Source organism: Sphaeramia orbicularis, chromosome 15 (genome assembly GCF_902148855.1).
Source record: "Sphaeramia orbicularis chromosome 15, fSphaOr1.1, whole genome shotgun sequence".
Taxonomy (NCBI): domain Eukaryota; kingdom Metazoa; phylum Chordata; class Actinopteri; order Kurtiformes; family Apogonidae; genus Sphaeramia; species Sphaeramia orbicularis.
In genome coordinates, this window is record NC_043971.1 from 29087674 (window position 1) to 29106410 (window position 18737).

An 18737-nucleotide genomic window follows, 5' to 3' on the forward strand; every position below is an offset into this window, starting at 1 on the left:
CTCTATTTTACCTTTAAGTTGATCATTTTGTGTGCCTTAGGGTGCAAAAGTCGAGACCTGAAGCAAAGGAGTCAAATGTTCCAAACTACACTAAGAAGATAAAATTTCAGACAGTAAACTTTTATTTTAACCTCGCTCTGGGGTGGAATGTCCCTCTTAAATGTGGGAGCATAGGAAAATGTGGCTGCGAGAACATGTATGACCTAAATGCCACTGGTGACCTTTGCACAAAAGTCAGACCACCTTAAAAGAGAGAAACACAGTGAAGCAGGTAACCTGAGCAGGAGGTCCGCTCATATTTCCATCTGAAGCGAAGACAGATTGAGATGAGTCACCTTTTCTACTTAAACCACAATGAATGTTCAAACAGCATCCACAGCAAAACAGCAAACTTATTTAGAATCACAGTAAAGTTATAATCTTTGAACTGAAACTTAATGCATCTCGGATTTATGCTCTGTTTGGAAAATTTCACTAGTTGGGTGCTTGTATGAAACTGGTCCCTAAAAACAGGATAGAAGGGCTAAAAGTTCAAACCAGATGTAGACTAATGTTATGAAGCAGGTTTGGAAGCACTTTGGGTCTATTTTAAAAATAAATATTTACTGTGATAAAAGAGAAATTATTTTTCAGAAAAAAACACATTTTTATATTATTTTATACAAAAATCCGGCACAAAAATTACATGCTACTATTTTTTTTTTTTATATATTTTTTTTTGTTCACTCACAGGTATATTTTGGGAATTGAACTAATTATGCAAGACAGTGTTTCACAAAAATGAAAGCTGTTGCAAAATCACTTGCAATTTATTTGTGTTTAAATGGGCAGGTTCTGCATGTAATGCGAGTGGACACGATGGGTTACACGCAAAACCTGGAACGAGATTGACGATTCATGAAAAACCTACATGTCTGGATCAGAAAAACCAATAAGATCATCAAATTTAACGCAGTATCTTTATTTATAGCGATATATAAGACCATTTCAAGCCATGTTTTCCAGATAAAATGCACTGACACCTAGGAAGCTTTTCCTGCCCCAATTTTGGTCCTATTTTTGGCCCCAATATTTTGTTAAAAATTCATTAATTTTTGGATGGCTCAGAGCAAGAATATAATTTTTTTTTTTTCATTTATCTGAGCTCATCATTAGGCACATCCTGGGGGAAATATGTCTAAATTTCTCTTTTATTATTGGGTCTAAAAAGCTGGAAAAGTGTCAGGTACCAAAATGAACCCAGTTTCATAGAAGCACCCATTTACTTTTATTTAGTCTGATAGTTTAACCCTTTTTCAGGCCAGTGATTATTTTTGGTAATTTCCACATACATTACAAGACAGTGATAACAACGTTCACAGTGAGGACAGTGAGTCAACAATGTCAGGTCCAATGTGGTCTACAGGGTCTGTAAGGTCCACCTCTGCATGTACAGTGAGTGGACCTGCTTTGTTAGGTACCATGAAGTAATGGTACTAATGTAGGGAATGATGTTCAAAGGGAGAATACAGGTGTCTGGATCAGCACTTATGTTCTTAAAGGGATGTGCCTTTCACTTTACATGTGTTTTTCTTGTATTTTTTACATATACTTGGATTTATTTATTTGATTCTGGGGGGCACTTACAGGTAAGGAACTAAATATGTTAAGTTCACTGACCTTGATTGTCTACATAGCAATGAAAATGTTTGAAAAATTTCACAAAAGTAGTACATTCATGCTATGTCCTCCAATAACACACTAAGGTTGACATTTCAGAGTATTTCTATGAGTGCCCTATAAAGGGTTAACCTTTAATTTACATTGAGTTCTAGTTAATTTTACAAGGGCAAAAGTAGTTTTATTTTGAGCGATGAAGTAGTTATTGTTCAGGTTTTCATTCTTTAAGTTGAAAAAGGTAATAGGCATGAAGCACTGTGAAAATAAAAGGAGAAAAAAACACTGAATTTACCCACAAATCTGTTTTCTTTGCAGACTGCACTGTTCACTGGAGTTTATAATTAGCTTTCATGCTGCTGAAATGTTTCAGTCAGCTGGTTCTTTCACTGATAGATCTAGTTTCTGTTAACTGTCGTGGCTCTGGACTCTGGTTGACACTATGAGCATAGTCTTATTTATTTATTCATTCTTTTGTCTCAATTTCTACTAGGGATGTCTTTACTTTTTTTATGGATTCATTTCATGCAGTATAATTTAGCTGATTGACTTTGCCATGTTTTTTTTTTTTTTTTTAACTTAACCCTTTCATACATAGTGGTCACTGCAGTGGACAGTTATTTTACAGCTGTTCTCTTGCATATTCATGGATTTTGTGGTTTTAGTTGCATATCAGCCAACACATTGGACACTCATACATCATCTCATACACTGCAATTCATACCATTACTGTAACTTTGCTGTTCTTGATAAACCTCATATGCACTAACATGTTTGAGTGTAAATCAATTGCTAGTTGTTATTAGACTGTAATTAACAGTTTTCTGAAACAAAAAGTTTGTTTTTTTGCATATTATCTCCATGAAGGAGATAGTAGTATCTACTATCTAACTAGTATCAGAGTATGCTAAAATGTGAGAAAACATCAGATTAGCTGCATTAAAAAAAATGATTCTGTAGTTTTCACACAGTATATCACTTTCTGATATTGAATTTTAAATGCATGTTTCTTTGCTTCAAAAATTAAACGCATGGTGTTCAGCTGAGTGGGCATTTTTTTTTTTTTTACCTCCTTTAAAAATAGGTTTATTAAAAAAAATTCAATCACATTATTTTTTTCAGGCCTAAAGAGGAATAAAAACACTCAGGAAAATAATCTTGACTGAGGTCCTCATAATTCATACATCAAAGGGTTAAGGCAGAATACATAACATTTTCATTAAAAAAAAACAACAACTATTCTTTCCATGTACAAAATAACTGTTTATTTCATTTTATACATTTTTATTTTGTGCTGCATTGTGTTACTTTGTGTCAGTCTTGTGTTGTTTTGTGAAATTTCATCTAAAAATAAATGGATAATAATAATAATAATAATAATAATAATAATAATAATAATAATAAAGATGTATATATTAGAAAGAATCCCTCTTCAGCCTTCCTCGTGCTCCTCTAGAGGTAGATGGTTGTGTATTTACCTGCAGAGACACTGTCCTCTGTCTGCAGTTTCTTATTTTTCTCCTGTTTGACTCATTTCTGGACATCAGCCTTTGGGCAGTGAGTCTGTCCTTGCAGCCAATCACAGCGTTGCGATTCTGTGACTCTGATTCCCCTCGGCCTCATGTGTCTGTTCAGGTGTCAGTTCTGGATCTGCTGTATTCACTCTGAACAGTCCCACAGCGTTATGCAAATATATGGAAGATATTTATTTCTATTAAACGCTGTGAAACAATCAGAAGAAAACCTTTGGTTTCTCTGTTTCTCTAATTTTACTTCCCTTCTTCATTCACTCTCCATCAAACTCAACTGTAGTTTATTTATAAAGAACAATGAATAAGCATTGACAGCTGTGAAAAAACTTCAATAAAATAAGCCAAATAATTTGTTTACTATCTGTTATTTACATTATTAGGACTGTAAACAGATGTAACTTTATCATTATGGAAGCAAAAGTAATGTGTTATGTTGTATAAATGAGAGGTGGGGGTGGGATTTAATATGTTTTCTTCTTCCCACTCCTTTTTGAGCAGTACATACTGAATTTATTTTGTTATTATTAGTGTACATGGCAACTGCTATATTGTCTTGATCACCTCTATTTATTCATGTATTTACTCTGCCTCTGCTGTTAGTTCCTTGTACACATAAATGTTTTTTTTTTTTTTTCATCTGCTCGAAACAAATAAATGAATGAATGAAAAAATGAAAAAAGCTTTATCAACACACTAAAAAGATGCAGGCTGACAGTCAGATGATCACATCTACTTTTATTTGTTTATCATATACTCAGAAGATGCATATTAACCCTTTCATACATAGTGGTCACTACAGTGGACAGTTACTCTACAGCTTTACTCTTGTATATTCATGGGTTTTGTTTTTTTAGTTCCATATCAGCCAACACAGTGGACTCTTACGCATTATCTCAAACACTGCAATTCATACAATTATTGTAACTTTTCTGTTCTTGATAAACCTGATCTGCAGTAACATGTTTTAGTGTAAATAAATTGCTAATTGTTATTAGACTGTCATTTGTTTTCTGAAACAAAAAGTTTTTTTTTTTTTTTTGCATATCCTCCTGAGACCCAGCAATGAATTTCGTCCTCTATAGGGGACAAAAGTTTGACAGTTTAACTTAAATGCTGTCCATTGCAAAGGATATTCCATTAAAAAAATCAATAAATGAATAAAAATGATTTTAAAAATGTATCTGAAAAAACTGTTGCATTATGCAGTTTCCAAAGAAGACAATTCTTTAGTGAAAAAAAAACATTGACTAAGGTTCTCATAATTCATGCGTGAAAGGGTTAAATATCCTCAAAAGCCCCCCCCCCCCCCCAAAAAAAAGCATTCATACTAGTGTTTGTACCTCTTTTTTATATTTGAAAATCAGTGAAATGTGACATTTTTTTAGATGCATCTATAAGAATGTGTGTCTTTCTGTTGGTTCACATTAAGTTTAATACGTGACATTGTCATGAAAAGATTGGCAGTAACATTCACTTCAATGCAAGGATGTACTGATTAGATTTTGGCAGTCAAAGGTCAAAGGTCAAGATTGCTGCTGCCCCACCAAACACAGTGCAAGAGCACACTGTGCAAAGATAGCAGATGTGTTATCTGTTAAATATCTGACAAATGTTAATTTTTTCCTCAGTATTCAACATTTTAATTCCTTTTTGAGAAATCCAAACTGAATCTGGTGAAATAAACCAAATCATCATCAGCCTTTTCTATCTCAGACCTCAGAACCTCAGAGAAGATGAAGGTTGTGATTAGATGTGGAGTCTCTGCTGCATGTCACGGTTACAATACCATACATGTCCCATTGTTGTAACGGCCTTTGTGTTCAGGTCAAAGGTCAGGGACGCAGAGAGAGAAAGGTGTTCAAGTAAACAAAATGAACAAAGAGGCAGCGAGCGTCTTGAATGAGTAGATCTGTGCTTTTGTGCCTGTAGATGAGTTCATCATTTCATCTTATGGTACAGTATATGAGCGCTTCTTAACAGCACAGTTGACTTTAGAAAAAAAATCTCATTTGCTTGTCCTTTTACTCGCAGCACAATGCAGAGGCTGAGCTGGACAAAGAAACCTCACTGTGGGATTCAAATGAGTGGGGGTGGCGTGAGGGGTCGGAGGGTGGAGAGGCCCGAATGAGAGGAACGAGGAGGAGGAGGAGGAGGAAGTGATGGAAGATGATAAGAGGAGTAAGGGGCAGCTGGTTGTCATGGACGCGGGGCAGCGGTGCCCTAAAACCTGCTGCGATGCTGTTCGTCCGCTCATCAACATCATCACACAATACTGAGGACGAACAGGCCCGGTGCCAGACGCCACTGTGGGTCTGTATGTGTTTCAAGGTGACACAGTTTATTTTACAGGCTGACCTTACTCCTACCACAGCTGTGTCACTCATACTGCAGCTCAACGTCCTGCGTCTGGGATGTCAGGGTGTTTGTCCTCAGTGATGGACGCATCTGGATGTGTCGTATGCATGAGTGTATGTGAGTGTGTAGGTGGGTTTTAGAGGTGGTTGGCTTAATTTAGATGTAGTCAAATATGGAGAGGAAGCTTGGTGAGGGCAGGGAAATGAGCTGCAGGTGAGGCTGTGGTTAAAAACGCCTGTGGTCACACCGCGTTAATGTGAATAATAAACATTAACACAGGACACAGGTTCTTCTGTCTGATTTGATCTGTAAATACTGGAATTTTTTTCATTTCCATGTTGTAGATATCATCACTTTCCTCATATGATTGCATAAAATGGGATTTTTCAGGAAACACAAAAAGCTTAATCACTTAAACATTAGGACATGATTTAGATAAAAAAAAAAGTCATTTTTGTCAAAAAATTACTTAGACATTGTTTATTGATCTTTTCTCCTATATACCCAACTAACTGTGTTACTTACTCACCTATTTAACCCTTTCATGCATGAATTATGAGAACCTTAGGTGAGATTTTTTTCCTAAATCTTTTTATTCCTCTTTAGGCATAAAAAAAAATAATGCAATTGATCGTTTTTTTGTTTGTTTGTTTTTTTAACCTGTTTTTCATGGAGTTACAAACACAGCCACTCAGCTGGACACCATGCATTTAATTTTTGAAGCAAAGAAACATGTATATAAAACCCATAATCGCAAAGTCACATACTGTGTGAAAACTATTCATTCATTCATTCATTCATTCATTTTTTGTTTATTTTGAGCATTTACAGAATGCATGCAAATTCAAAATTCCAAAATCATTCATGTATACTCAAAAAGGAGATGGAAGAAGAAAAACTATGAAACAAAAACATTTTTCATGTAGATAATCTGATGTTTTCTCAGATTTTTACATAGTCTAATACTAGTTATTACTAACTTCATGGAGATAATATGCAAAAAAAACAACAACAACTTTTTGATTAAGAAAACTGTTCATTACAGTCTAATAACAATTAGCAATTGATTTAAAACATATTTCTTCAGATCAGGTTTATCAAGAACAGCAAGGTTACAGAAATGGTCTGAATTGCAGCAGATGGGATGGTGCATAAGTGTCCACTGTGTTGGGTGATATGAAACTAAAACAACAAAACCTATGAATACACAAGAGAACAGCTGGAGAATAACTGTCCACTGGAGTGACCAGGATGCATGAAAGGGTTAAATTGAATTACATCAACCTGTCCAGGGACTACAGGTGGAGATTAGCTTCAGCTATAACCTGGCACCAACATCTTTCCTTTTGAATCTGTCTATAGGTCAGTGTATTGTTGTGTACTGTCCCACTTCAAATAAAGTCATACCAATACCACTGTCACCTTCCTAAAATAACTGCTTAAGTTCATCTTAATGACTTTATGGTTACGTCATAGATTTATTATCTAAAGTACAGATAGAATTACTAACCACCATTTGGGCTGTTTGTTCATTATCTAATGTCTATATTTGTGTGTATATGTACATTTTCATATATCTATATATGTATACGCACACTGTACATTACAGTCATTCATGGTCCAATGGCTCCCTCTAGTGCTCAGAGTCAGACAACTGCTGATCATTTATATCAGACAGTATTCAGATGTGTCCCTCTGAACATGACAAGTACAAGTTTTTTAATGATGCATGTAAAATTAAAAACTTCAAATAACTTAAATAGTAATGACAAATAATAAAATAATTCCTGCTCAATACATTCATGATATTGTCTCTCTTTCATACATGTATGTTTTCAATAATGTGGATAAAGAACAGAACGGAACAGAATAGAATGGATTAGAATGAAATAGTACAGTCTACAACAGAACAGACTAACAGATAAATAACCAGGTAATGTATTCATGTGATATCATTTAATTTCAAGATATTTCATGCATATATGTTTTCAATAATGTGGATAAAGAATAGAATAGAATAGAATAGAATAGAATAGAATAGAATAGAATAGAATAGAATAGAATAGAATAGAATAGAACATATATGTGTATTAAAATAGTGCATCAAAATAATGTATGGTCATGCATAAAAAAAAACAAAAAACAAAACAAAACAAAAAAACATGGAGGATGTTCAAGGACTTTCATCTTTGTAAAAATTTTCACTCCACACTTTTTATACATGTGGCCTGATCCGAATTAGGTTGTAGAGGTTTGAGATCTTTTTTTATTTATTTGTTTTTAAAGAAGCTCTTCCATACAACAAAACTCCAGCAGGTTTATATAACCCATAAAGACCCAGTGTTACTTTTTTGTCTGTTCCCTAATGAATTTTTCTCATTATTTAACCTTGATTAAATAATATATCACCATTTATTATAACATTGCCCTCTGTATTTTGCATGTTTCACTGTAAATCATGTATTTTCCTATATTTAATTTAGCTGTTCATGAAAAAACATAATAAATTCAAAGGTTATTATATCAAAACAGAAAAAACTGAAGAAAAAGTGACTTTTTCAACAAAATATATAATTAACTGAAAATAAATCAAGTGTCTCCATCCACTGTCATTGATCCAACTCCATGAGTTTTACTAGTGAATCAAAGTTGCAGAAGATGACAGTGTTTCCATGTTCACTACGGAGCCTCTGAACGTCCAAATGGGTCATATCTGATGACCATGAAAAGATGACAAACTGTATTTTATACCAGTTATGTACATGTATTGGTGGGATTAGTGGATCAACAGGCATTAAACATTTTAGATCAGTCAATACTTTTAGTCACCGGTAGATGTTTGGATCTTTATGGGATAAATATATATATTCCTATTTATACACATCAGTTATCACCTTTGACCATGTGTAATGATTACATACTTCTATCATTTCAGGAGAAGAAGGAAATCTATTTCATTCCAAATTTGTGGGTAACAGCAATGCAAAAAGGCCTGTTTTCAGATTTGTGACAATGCATCTTCCATTTAACTCAGTGGAAATGTAAGGGTTAAAGAAGTGGACTTCACTGGAAAAAAATTGCATAAAAATGTATAATCTGAAAAACAATCAAAACACTACCAGATATATGTAGTGAAGTAAAAACACAGGCCTCTGAGATGTAATGAAGTCAAAATATAAAGCAGGATGAAATACTCAGTTACATTCCAGAACTGGTAAATACACCCAACACTGGCTGCATCTAGTTCATTATCATTTTTACATTAAACTAAGGCTGACAGTCTTCAATATGTCCTCAGAAGCTTTCAGATGTTGGCAGATGTGGTCGAAAATCCTGCAAAGCTTCAGTTATTGATGGAACCTGCAATATGTGTTCCCTGTTTTAGGTTATAGTTACAGTTACAGTGTGTCACACGTCATTAACCCTTTCATGCATAGTGGTCACTACAGTGGACAGTTGTTCTACAGCTGTTCTCTTGTATATTCAGGGGTTTTGTTGTTTTAGTTCCATATCAGCCAACACAGTGGACGCTTATGCACCATCCCATACACTGACATTCATACCATTACTGTAACTTTGCTGTTCTTGATAAACCTGATCTGCACTAACATGCTTTAGTGTACAGTAGTTGCTAATTGTTATAAGACTGTAATTAATAGCTTTCTTAGACAAAGTTTTTTTTTTCGCATATTATCTCCATGAAGTGAGTAATAACTAGTATTAGAATATTAGAAAACATCAGATTAACAGCAGTGAAAAAATGTTGTTTCATATGGTTTACACCAGGGGTCTCAAACTCATTTTCTTTCGGGGGCCACATTCAGCCCGATTTGATCTCAAGTGGGCCGAACTAGTACAATAATAACATAACAACTTATAAATAATAACAACTCCAAATTTTTGTCTTTATTTTAGTGCAAAAAATCCCCATTAAATTAAGAAAATACTTAGTTTTATAAAGTATCCAAACAAAAGAGATGTGAATAACCTGAAAAAAATGAAATTCAAATAAAAATGAGTGCAATTATAACAATATTATGCCTCAACTTATTATTTATACATGTGCATTACAGATCGGATCTACAAAGACACAAAACACTTAGTAACAGGCAGAAAATTGTTAAAATTGTGCTTAATTTTCTTTAGACATTTCAGGTTGTTCAATTTTGTTCAAGTCATTCACACTTTGTTACAGGATAGTTTGTAAATGTAAATATTTTCATAATTTAATGCCATTTTTTGCACTAAAACAAAGACAAAAATTTGAAGTCATTTTTTTATAAGTATAATGTAAGATTTTTTTTTCACATCAAACAGAGAAGAAAATATGGAGTCATTATTTCTTGTAGGTTATTATGCTATTATTTTACTTGAGATCATATTGGTCTGTATGTGGAACCTGAACAAAAATGAATTCGACAGCCTTGACTGTAGAATTTTTGTACTTTTGTACCCACGGGCCAGACTGAAACCTTTGGCGGGCTGCATTTGGCCCCCGGGCCGCATGTTTGAGACCCCTGGTTTACACAGTGCATCACTTTCTGATAATGGGTTTTAAATAGATGTTTCTTTGCTTTAAAAAATTAAATTCATGGTGTCCAGCTAAGTGGACATTTTTGTAACCCCGTGAAAAATAGGTTCATTAAAAAAACAAAGAACAACTGCAATCATATTGTTTTTCTCATGCCTAAAAAAGAATAAAAACACTCAGGACAAAAATCTCAACTAAGGTTCTCATAATTCATGCATGAAAAGGTTAATGTCATAGACTTTGGTGTGTTTTAATATCATGACACTATTATTACTGCCTACTTTAGTCGACCAGGGTCTGTGGGGTATGAGTTAAAACAAGGAATAAACTAAAGGTTACATGTTAAGCTTCATTTATTTGAGAGTCCTAATGTATGAGTTAAACCGGTGATTCCTGTTAAGTTCAGAGCTGGAAAAAACAGTATTAGAATTGGTGTTTTGAAAAGCAATGAATGAGTAGCGTAACTGGATAAAAATGACAGTTACTTAATTTCATGTGTAGTATTAATTAACCAAACTTCACAAAGCATCAGTCTTCATTATGTTCCCGTGTGTTTTATTAAAATCTGGTGATGCTGCTAATGTATGGTTCAGTTTACCTGGCTGTTGAACTGAGACTGAGATCCATTTATCTGAAAACATGCATCACACACAGACATATTTAAAGGGTCCATTTAACATGAAACTCATTACACACCGTGGAGATCTTGGACGACACGAAGCCGTGGACTCCAGCGTTGAGAGTTTCGTTACTGTATTTGTGTTAGTAGCCTAAATCACATTCATTTAGTCTGAACTCACTGAACTGAAGAGGATGGAAAAGTTTAAAGGGACGTTGAAGAAAAAATATAGGAGGCTTATGTTTTGGGTATCTGGAAAACACAGAACTTCTGCTGCTGGAAAGTAGAGGTTATGGATGTAGAAGAAGTTACAATGAGCAGCAGGACAGATGAACTGCTGTGGTAATACCTCTAAAATCCCACTAGGGGGCACACAAGTGTAACTGCAGGAATGAATGAATAGGTACGCCTGTCTGAGTCATATTATCTAACAAATGCAAAAGCTGCCTTTGAATAACAACTGCAATACAGTTAGTTTACATCTGATAAAAACTGTCCACAGTGTTTTAAGTGTCATCGGTTAAATATGACGGTAAAAGAATCCCAAGAGAAACTATTGTTTTTAACTCCTGAGCCAAGTATCCTCTTGTAAAATGGGTTCAGACTTAAATGTAGACATGTTAAATGTAGATAAAGATGACATGGATTTGATTTTATATTGGGGAAATTTCATGCTAATAATTTGACAAATGTCGTAATCTCATACAGGCCTAATAAGAACATGTACTCGAGCTCTAAGACGTGCTTGGAAAATCACCTATTTTTGATGATTAAGGATTAGTAAATATCCCAAACTAAATGTAGTTTGTTAAAATCCCTGGTGTACATATACACCATCTGCAAAATTCAACACAAGGTAATACTCATTTTTTGTTGAACACCTGAGAAAAATTGGAGGAAAAAAAAAAGATGACCAGCTCTTATATATTTATCAAATCAAGTTTTAAATTTCTGTTGCAAGATAAGTTATTACACTATATTTTTCTTTACACCATAACAGAACATTGCACTTAAAACCCATGAAAACGACGCCAATGACTAGATTTAAAAAAAAAAAAAAAAAAAAAATCTAAAATGTGAGAAGATTAATGCAGCATGAACCGATTTCCACTCAAACCCTGAAGAATATAAATGTACCGTAGACACATTTCTGTTCATTCTCAGTAAAACCAGCGTTGGTTAAAAGTTAATGGAAAACTCTGACAACAAATAAAACCTGAAATATTATTATCACAGTTTGAAGAGATGAGTCGATGATTAACATTTTTACCAACATTTCCCATGAGTTCAAACAGAAATCTCTAGCTACATGAATGATTTACTTTTTTTTTTTTGGTTGAATTACAAGGCAATCTACTGCAGAGGTCCCACTCCCTCCAAACCGTGACAGAAAACAGACACAAAAAGATGGATTTTAACTATTAAAGGATCCCTTTATCGTGTCAGGATGTATTGTGCACCTGGCAGAATAAAACACAAAGCAGATAAATTCCAAAGCCTCTAAAGTGCTGAGGTTAAAGGTATAGTTTGACATTTTCAGAAATCTGTTGATTTGCTTTCATGCTTTGAGGTTCATGAGGTGATCGCTGTTCCTGTTTTAAAAATGTATAGATTACTGCATTTATGAGGTGTACTTGAACACAACATTACATCAGACATGTTGAGTTTTTGAGTTGCACTGGAAATCTTTGACAACAACAGGAACAGAAATATGTCTGTAAAAGAAACTAAATCGCAGTATAGCGGTGGGTAAGTCTGGTCCTCGAGGGCCGGTATCCTGCATATTTTAGATATTTCCCTCTTTCAAAACACCTGGAAGCCATTACATTGTTCTAAGGCTTCTGCAGAGCTTGATGATGAGCTGATCATTAACTGAACCAGGTGTGCTGGAAGAGAGAAACATCTAAAACATGGAGGATACCGGCCCTCGAGGACCGGAGTTGCCCACCCCTGCTCTAAGAGAAGGGTTTTTTTTTTTTTTTTTTTACTATTTTAGTACAAACACTCACCTGCTAGTAAAGATCTACACACATTCGGTGGTTCATGGGTTTAAGGTTAATTTGTTAGATTCTCTCATGAAGCAGAAATGTCCAAAGCATCATTATCAACTCAACCCCATTTTAAGATCTTATCGCCCAGTATGAAGCTAAAGCCAGCTGCTGGTTAGTGTAGAGCAGGGGTCACCAACCCTGGTCCTTCAGATCTACTATCCTGCAGGTTTTAGATGTATCCCTCTTCCAACACATCTGATTCAAATGATAAGCCTATCATCAAGCTCTGCAGAAGCCTGATAACGACCGTCAGGTGTGCTGGAAGAGGGAAACATCTAAAACATGCCGGACAGTAGGTCTCGAGGATCAGGGTTGGTGACCCCTGGCAGAGAGACTAAAAACAAAGTGAGCAGCGAGTCTGGGTCTGTCTAAAGGGAGATGAATGACTGTACCAGGTTAAAATGCACCAATTAACACATTTATGAGGTTCGCATCATCCACAAATAATGGATAAATAACAGGCTTTTTCTTGGGATAAACACTGCTCTTGGAATCGACATAAATTTTGTATGAAATATAAATGACATGATGTATTCAGTTAACTCAAGGGGATTATTTTGTTTGAGATTAGCTGTAATGCTAAGCTAACTGGTGTTATTTCCATTGAACAGATAGAGGTGTTACTGGTTCTGTCATCGAACTCTCGTTAAAAAGAAAATGAACAAATTTCCCAAAGTGTCAAACTACTTCTTTAAAACAACAGAGTGGCACAGCGCATGTATAACACAGCATAGATCAACAAAAATACACACAACCCAACCAAACAAACATGTGCGGACAGTTCCATCGGGCAGTGATCCCGTATCTGCATGTGTATGTCCTTTGTGTGTTGAGTTCGTTCCCTCTCTCGCCCTGACGGTAGCTGGTGCTGCGGAGTGTGATGAGTGTTCGTACGTCAGCGATGAACGGCGACGATATAAACACGGGCAAATCAAAGTGTGTGTTGACTGTGAGTGTGGCACCGTTATCTGAAAACACTTTTAAATCCTGATGGGGATGGAGGGAGGTGTTCACACACGGAGGTCCGTCTGCTCCGGGAAGGTCCGGTCTGATGATACAGTGGTAAAGCACTAAGACATGACAGTCATGCCTCTGTGGGAGAGCTGAGACAGGTAGGTAGGCTGTGTGTGAGGGCGGGGGACGCTGCTGTGCATCCTCTGGACTTCTGTCTGTCTATCCTCCGTCTAAAACAGCTGGATCATTGACTCTCTGGACTTCCCCACTCCGATCCACTTCACTGAGGAAACAAACACAGGCAGGTACACGTGAGTGGATGAACGTACATTTACATGCGCTCGGATCGTTTAGAAATTATTTGAATATTTCTATTTTTTGCAGGGTACATTTGTACTCAGCTACATCTCAGAGGTAGACATGAGGATAGAATACAGCTTCACATTATAGTTCTGTCTGGATTTATTTGATAACACTGGGTTACAAAAAAATGTTTTTTGCAAGTTGTCTAGGTTTTTTCAACTGAATTAGGACCATTTTGCACCGCTAAATCCAAAAATGACATCTATTTTTCTCAATCAGGTCAGGTTTTTTTGCTAATTTGATTTTGAAAAATTTGATCTTCTCACAAAATTGATTACATTTTTGTGACTTTATCAGTTGATTTTTTATATAGTTCTCACCCAAAATAGGTTTTAAGAGAAAAAAAATCATTTGATCACTTGATTCCTGTTAGGTACAATAGTGTATTCATCGCAGATGTAGCAGAATACGTCAGGCTTATTTTTGCAAGATCTTCTAGTCGAAGCCATTTCATTCACCTGTAATATTAAAAAAAACAATCATAAATTGGCAAAAGTAAAATCTTCAGAACTCATTTATTGCAAGAAATATGAAAGAATTTTGTATCATATGATGTGAAAATGCCCATAAATGTAAGCAAAAATGTTAAAAAGCCGATATGTAGCATAGTTCAGAAAGTTGACCTGATTGAGCAAAATTAATGGGATTTTTGGATTCAGCACACCAAAATTATCTTAAATCAGCTCAAAAAACTTAAACAATAAATGTGTTGTTGACCAGTGTAATGTTAACCAGCTCTGTAAACCATCCTACTTATTACACATCAACTAGAAAAAACAACGATAATAATAATTTGACCAAAATATTAATTTAAAAATGATTCTTCTGTTTAACCAAAAAAAAAACAAAAAAAAAAAAACATTGTTGGTTCTAACTGTAAAATCATTTGATTTTATGTAGGGCTGTCAAAATTAACGTATTAACGTGGATTAATCCATCATCATGATTAATCTGATTACAAAATGTAATCGTCTGACAGTACTAATTTTATGTTTTAAGTGTGCATCATGTTACAGCCATCTTTTCCTCATAACTGTGGCATTTCATAGAATACAGGATGACTGGTGACAGAACTGTATTGGTTTTTAAGCAATTGTCTACATCTTAAAAAAAACTAACTACACTGAACAAAAATATAAATGCACGACTTTTGTTTTTGCTCCCATTTTTCATGAGCTGAATGCAAAGATCTAAAACTTTTTCTACGAACACAAAAGGTCTGTTTCTCTCAAATATTGTTCATAAATTTGTCTAAATCTGTGTTAGTGAGCACTTCTCCTTTGTCCTTTGCTGAGATAATCCATCCACCTCACAGGTGTGGCATATCAAGATGCTGATTAGACAGCATGATTATTGCACAGGTGTGCCTTAGGCTGGCCACAATAAAAGGCCACTCTAAAATGTGCACTTTTACTGTATTGGGTGGTCCAGGGGGGTCAGAAAACCAGTCAGTATTTGGTGTGACCACCATTTTCCTCGCACAGTCTTCTTCATGAATTCTCTAAAACAGCTTTGGAGATGGCTTATGGCAGAGAAATGAACATTCAATTCACAGGCAAAAGCTCTGGTGGAGATTCCTGAAGTCAGCATGCCAATTGCATATTCCCTCAAAACTTGTGACATCTGTGGTATTGTGCTGTGTGATAAAACTGCACATTTTAGAGTGGCTTTTTATTGTGGCCAGCCTAAGGCACACCTGTGCAAAAATCATGCTGTCTAATCAGCATCTTGATATGCCACACCTGTGAGGTGGATGGATTATCTCAGCAAAGAAGAAGTGTTCACTAACACAAATTTAGACAGATTTGTGAACAATATTTGAGAGAAATAAACCTTGTGTGTACACAGAAAAAGTTTTAGATCTTTGAGTTCAGCTCATGAAAAATGGGAGCAAAAACAAAAGTCGTGCATTTATATTTTTGTTCAGTATAAAAAAAAAAAAAAAAAAAGGAAGGGGAAAGTGAAGCTATGAAGGTGACATGGAAGTATGATGTGTCAGCAGGTGATAAGACGTCCTGGTGCATTTATGTACGGTTCATCACTATGGAAACCTTACAAAACAAGGGTATCCAAGTAAGTAAATGGTTAACAAATTATATTTCCCAGAATGGCGTGGTGACTGTGATAACGTCAATATTGTAATTCTTCCTCCACTACATTTGTTTGTTTAGGCAAAATGATTAAATAAGTGTCAAAAACACAACACACTGTTGATGATTAAACCTGTGATTTCCAACCTTTGTCTTCTGACGTCTTATAAAACAATGTGTATTCAGCCAACAAATACAGCCCCCCTCCCCTATTGATTGCTATAATTATCATTAGAATTATTACATACAATTGTACCATATTAAACATACTGTGCATATAATTAACAATTACTTTTTAAATTTTATTTATTATTATTATTACTATTTTATTATTTATTTCCACTACTACTTTCTAATGTGAAATTTCCTGTTTTCGCTACCATTTTTATAGCTATTGTTATTACTATTTTCTTTCCTTTTTGTCTTGTAATATTTATGATGTAATAAATAAATAAATAATAAATGATATAATATATATGTATACATTCGGTGTTTGTGCTGCTACTGGAACCTTAATTTCCTAAAGGCTCTTCCCAAGGGATCAATAAAGTTCTATCTAATCTAATCTAATAAATGGTAAATGTTCAAATAAATCATGAAAAAAATCAAATACTACAGAAAATGTATGACTGTATCAGTTCATTCACATATATATGGTGTTGTTGTGTATAAAACAGGACACTAACACTATGCTGCTCTTACACTGATGCTTCACTATTTATCATCTAATAATATTATATTCCATAATAAATCAAGCTGCAGAAACAAACCAGTACTGTTCCTTCTATCGTTCAACTGTATTTTTCTGCAGTCTATACATATATTTGTGTATGTTATACAGTACCAGGCACTCCCACATGCTCCTCAATGTAGCGGACATATTTCTGGGCGTTCTCCGGTAGCTCCTCGAAGCTTCTAGCAGCTGAGGTGTCGCTGTTCCACCCAGGTAGTGTCTCATACTGGACCTCCACCCGCTGCAGCACCTCCTGATTGGCTACAACACAATGAAAACACAGTGTTACATGACGATACACTCATCAAACAGCAAATCGGTAAAGTCCATTAATGATCACGTGAGGAGGGAAAAGTGGAAAAGGCTCATGACAGACTGAAAAGTAGAAGATATTATATATTATAGAGTGAAGACTAACGAATCAAACCACATTGACTTGTATGGTTTCACTGCAACAGACAGTGATATCGCTAGTTAATAACACAGAAAACACCTTTACTTGTGTTATCAAATTGCCTTGCATGTTTAACTCCTTTGCTTTACATTCTGTACTTGTTACTGATCGTCTATTTAGAAAGTGATCAAATATATTCAATCTGTTCTACTAATAATAGAACATGAGTCCCCAATCAGTAGCTCACGAAAGGTTAAAAACTGCATAAATTAACAAGACAAAGTCACTCCATGATATAATTTCTATTCAGTCAAATTCTCAGAAATCCTTTCACCTTAAACTCATAATTATAATTACACACAACAATATTTTGTACACTTGTTTGTGTATTTCTTTAATTTACATATTGATAATCTATCATTTAGTACATATTGTACAAATTGTGTCTTAATAGAGAGCTTTAATATTTATTATTAGCATATATATGTATAGATATACTTGTATATTTAGAGCTATATTATTTTTTCTTCTTTTTTGTTGTAGTGAACATTTCTTTCCTGCTGTTTGTTTAATATACTTGAATGGTGCAACAGTAACAACTAATAATTTCCTCCTGGCAAATGTTGTAGATGTTCATTAATATGCACTGTCCCTGATAAATAAATAAATAAATACATAAAAAAGTATTCTGATCCTGACAAAAATTACATTTTCCAGTCAACTGTTTATGTTACACTGTTGAGTTTTGTTATGCCTTAACATGAAGTGACGTCAGTAGGTTACCAACTACACATCACAAATGAGTGAGGATGAATAAAAATAATATCGAGTACTGGTTTCAGATCAGTGCTGTGAATAATTGTTGTTTGTAAGATATAAAACATGAGGAGCTCTGGGAAAATGAAAAAAATAAGTTCTTAGTGGAATAAAAAATGTTGAAGACTCCTGTAATAGATGTGAGGGAAACTTTTATTTGTATAGTATTATTCAGGATATTTCTCCTGAAGTGTTCTTAACATTTACACAAACATCACTCAAGAAACTCACCTGGAAAGTGAGGTATAATTTGGTTGTCTACTTTGTACGCCACGCCCACTTTGATTTCTGGGAAAACGTCCAGGATGTCCAGTTTGGTGAGTGCTATGCTAAAGGGACATAGACGGGTTACGAGTGTCAACAAAAAACCGGGCTTTTCCACAGCTGATAGGTGCTTAGGCCATACACGAAAAACCTGAATCACTCACGCGGTGAAACCGTTAATCATGTGTGCATATTTGATGAGCACCAGATCCAGCCAACCGCATCGTCTCTTCCTGCCGGTGGTCACGCCCACCTCCTTCCCTCGCGTCTGGAGCAGCTCGCCGATATCCTGCAGAACACATGAGCAGACAGAGTGGACTGTGGAGACTGTGCCATGGACAAAGACTGACACTTTAAATGACCCCGTCACAGAAAACAA

General features: G+C 35.1%; 1 protein-coding gene across 1 annotated transcript in view; it reads right to left on the minus strand.

The window, feature by feature from the left end:
* Window positions 1-11616: 11616 nt before the first annotated feature.
* adss2 (adenylosuccinate synthase 2) overlaps window positions 11617-18737 on the minus strand; it is a 29848-nt gene continuing 22727 nt past the window's right edge. The window contains exons 10-13 of the mRNA XM_030155912.1: window positions 18523-18647; window positions 18326-18423; window positions 16996-17145; window positions 11617-13981 (exon numbers count right to left, since the gene is read on the minus strand). Of these exons, the coding sequence (XP_030011772.1) occupies window positions 13929-13981; window positions 16996-17145; window positions 18326-18423; window positions 18523-18647 (426 nt within the window). The 3' untranslated portion in view covers window positions 11617-13928. The remainder of the gene's footprint in view (window positions 13982-16995; window positions 17146-18325; window positions 18424-18522; window positions 18648-18737) is intronic.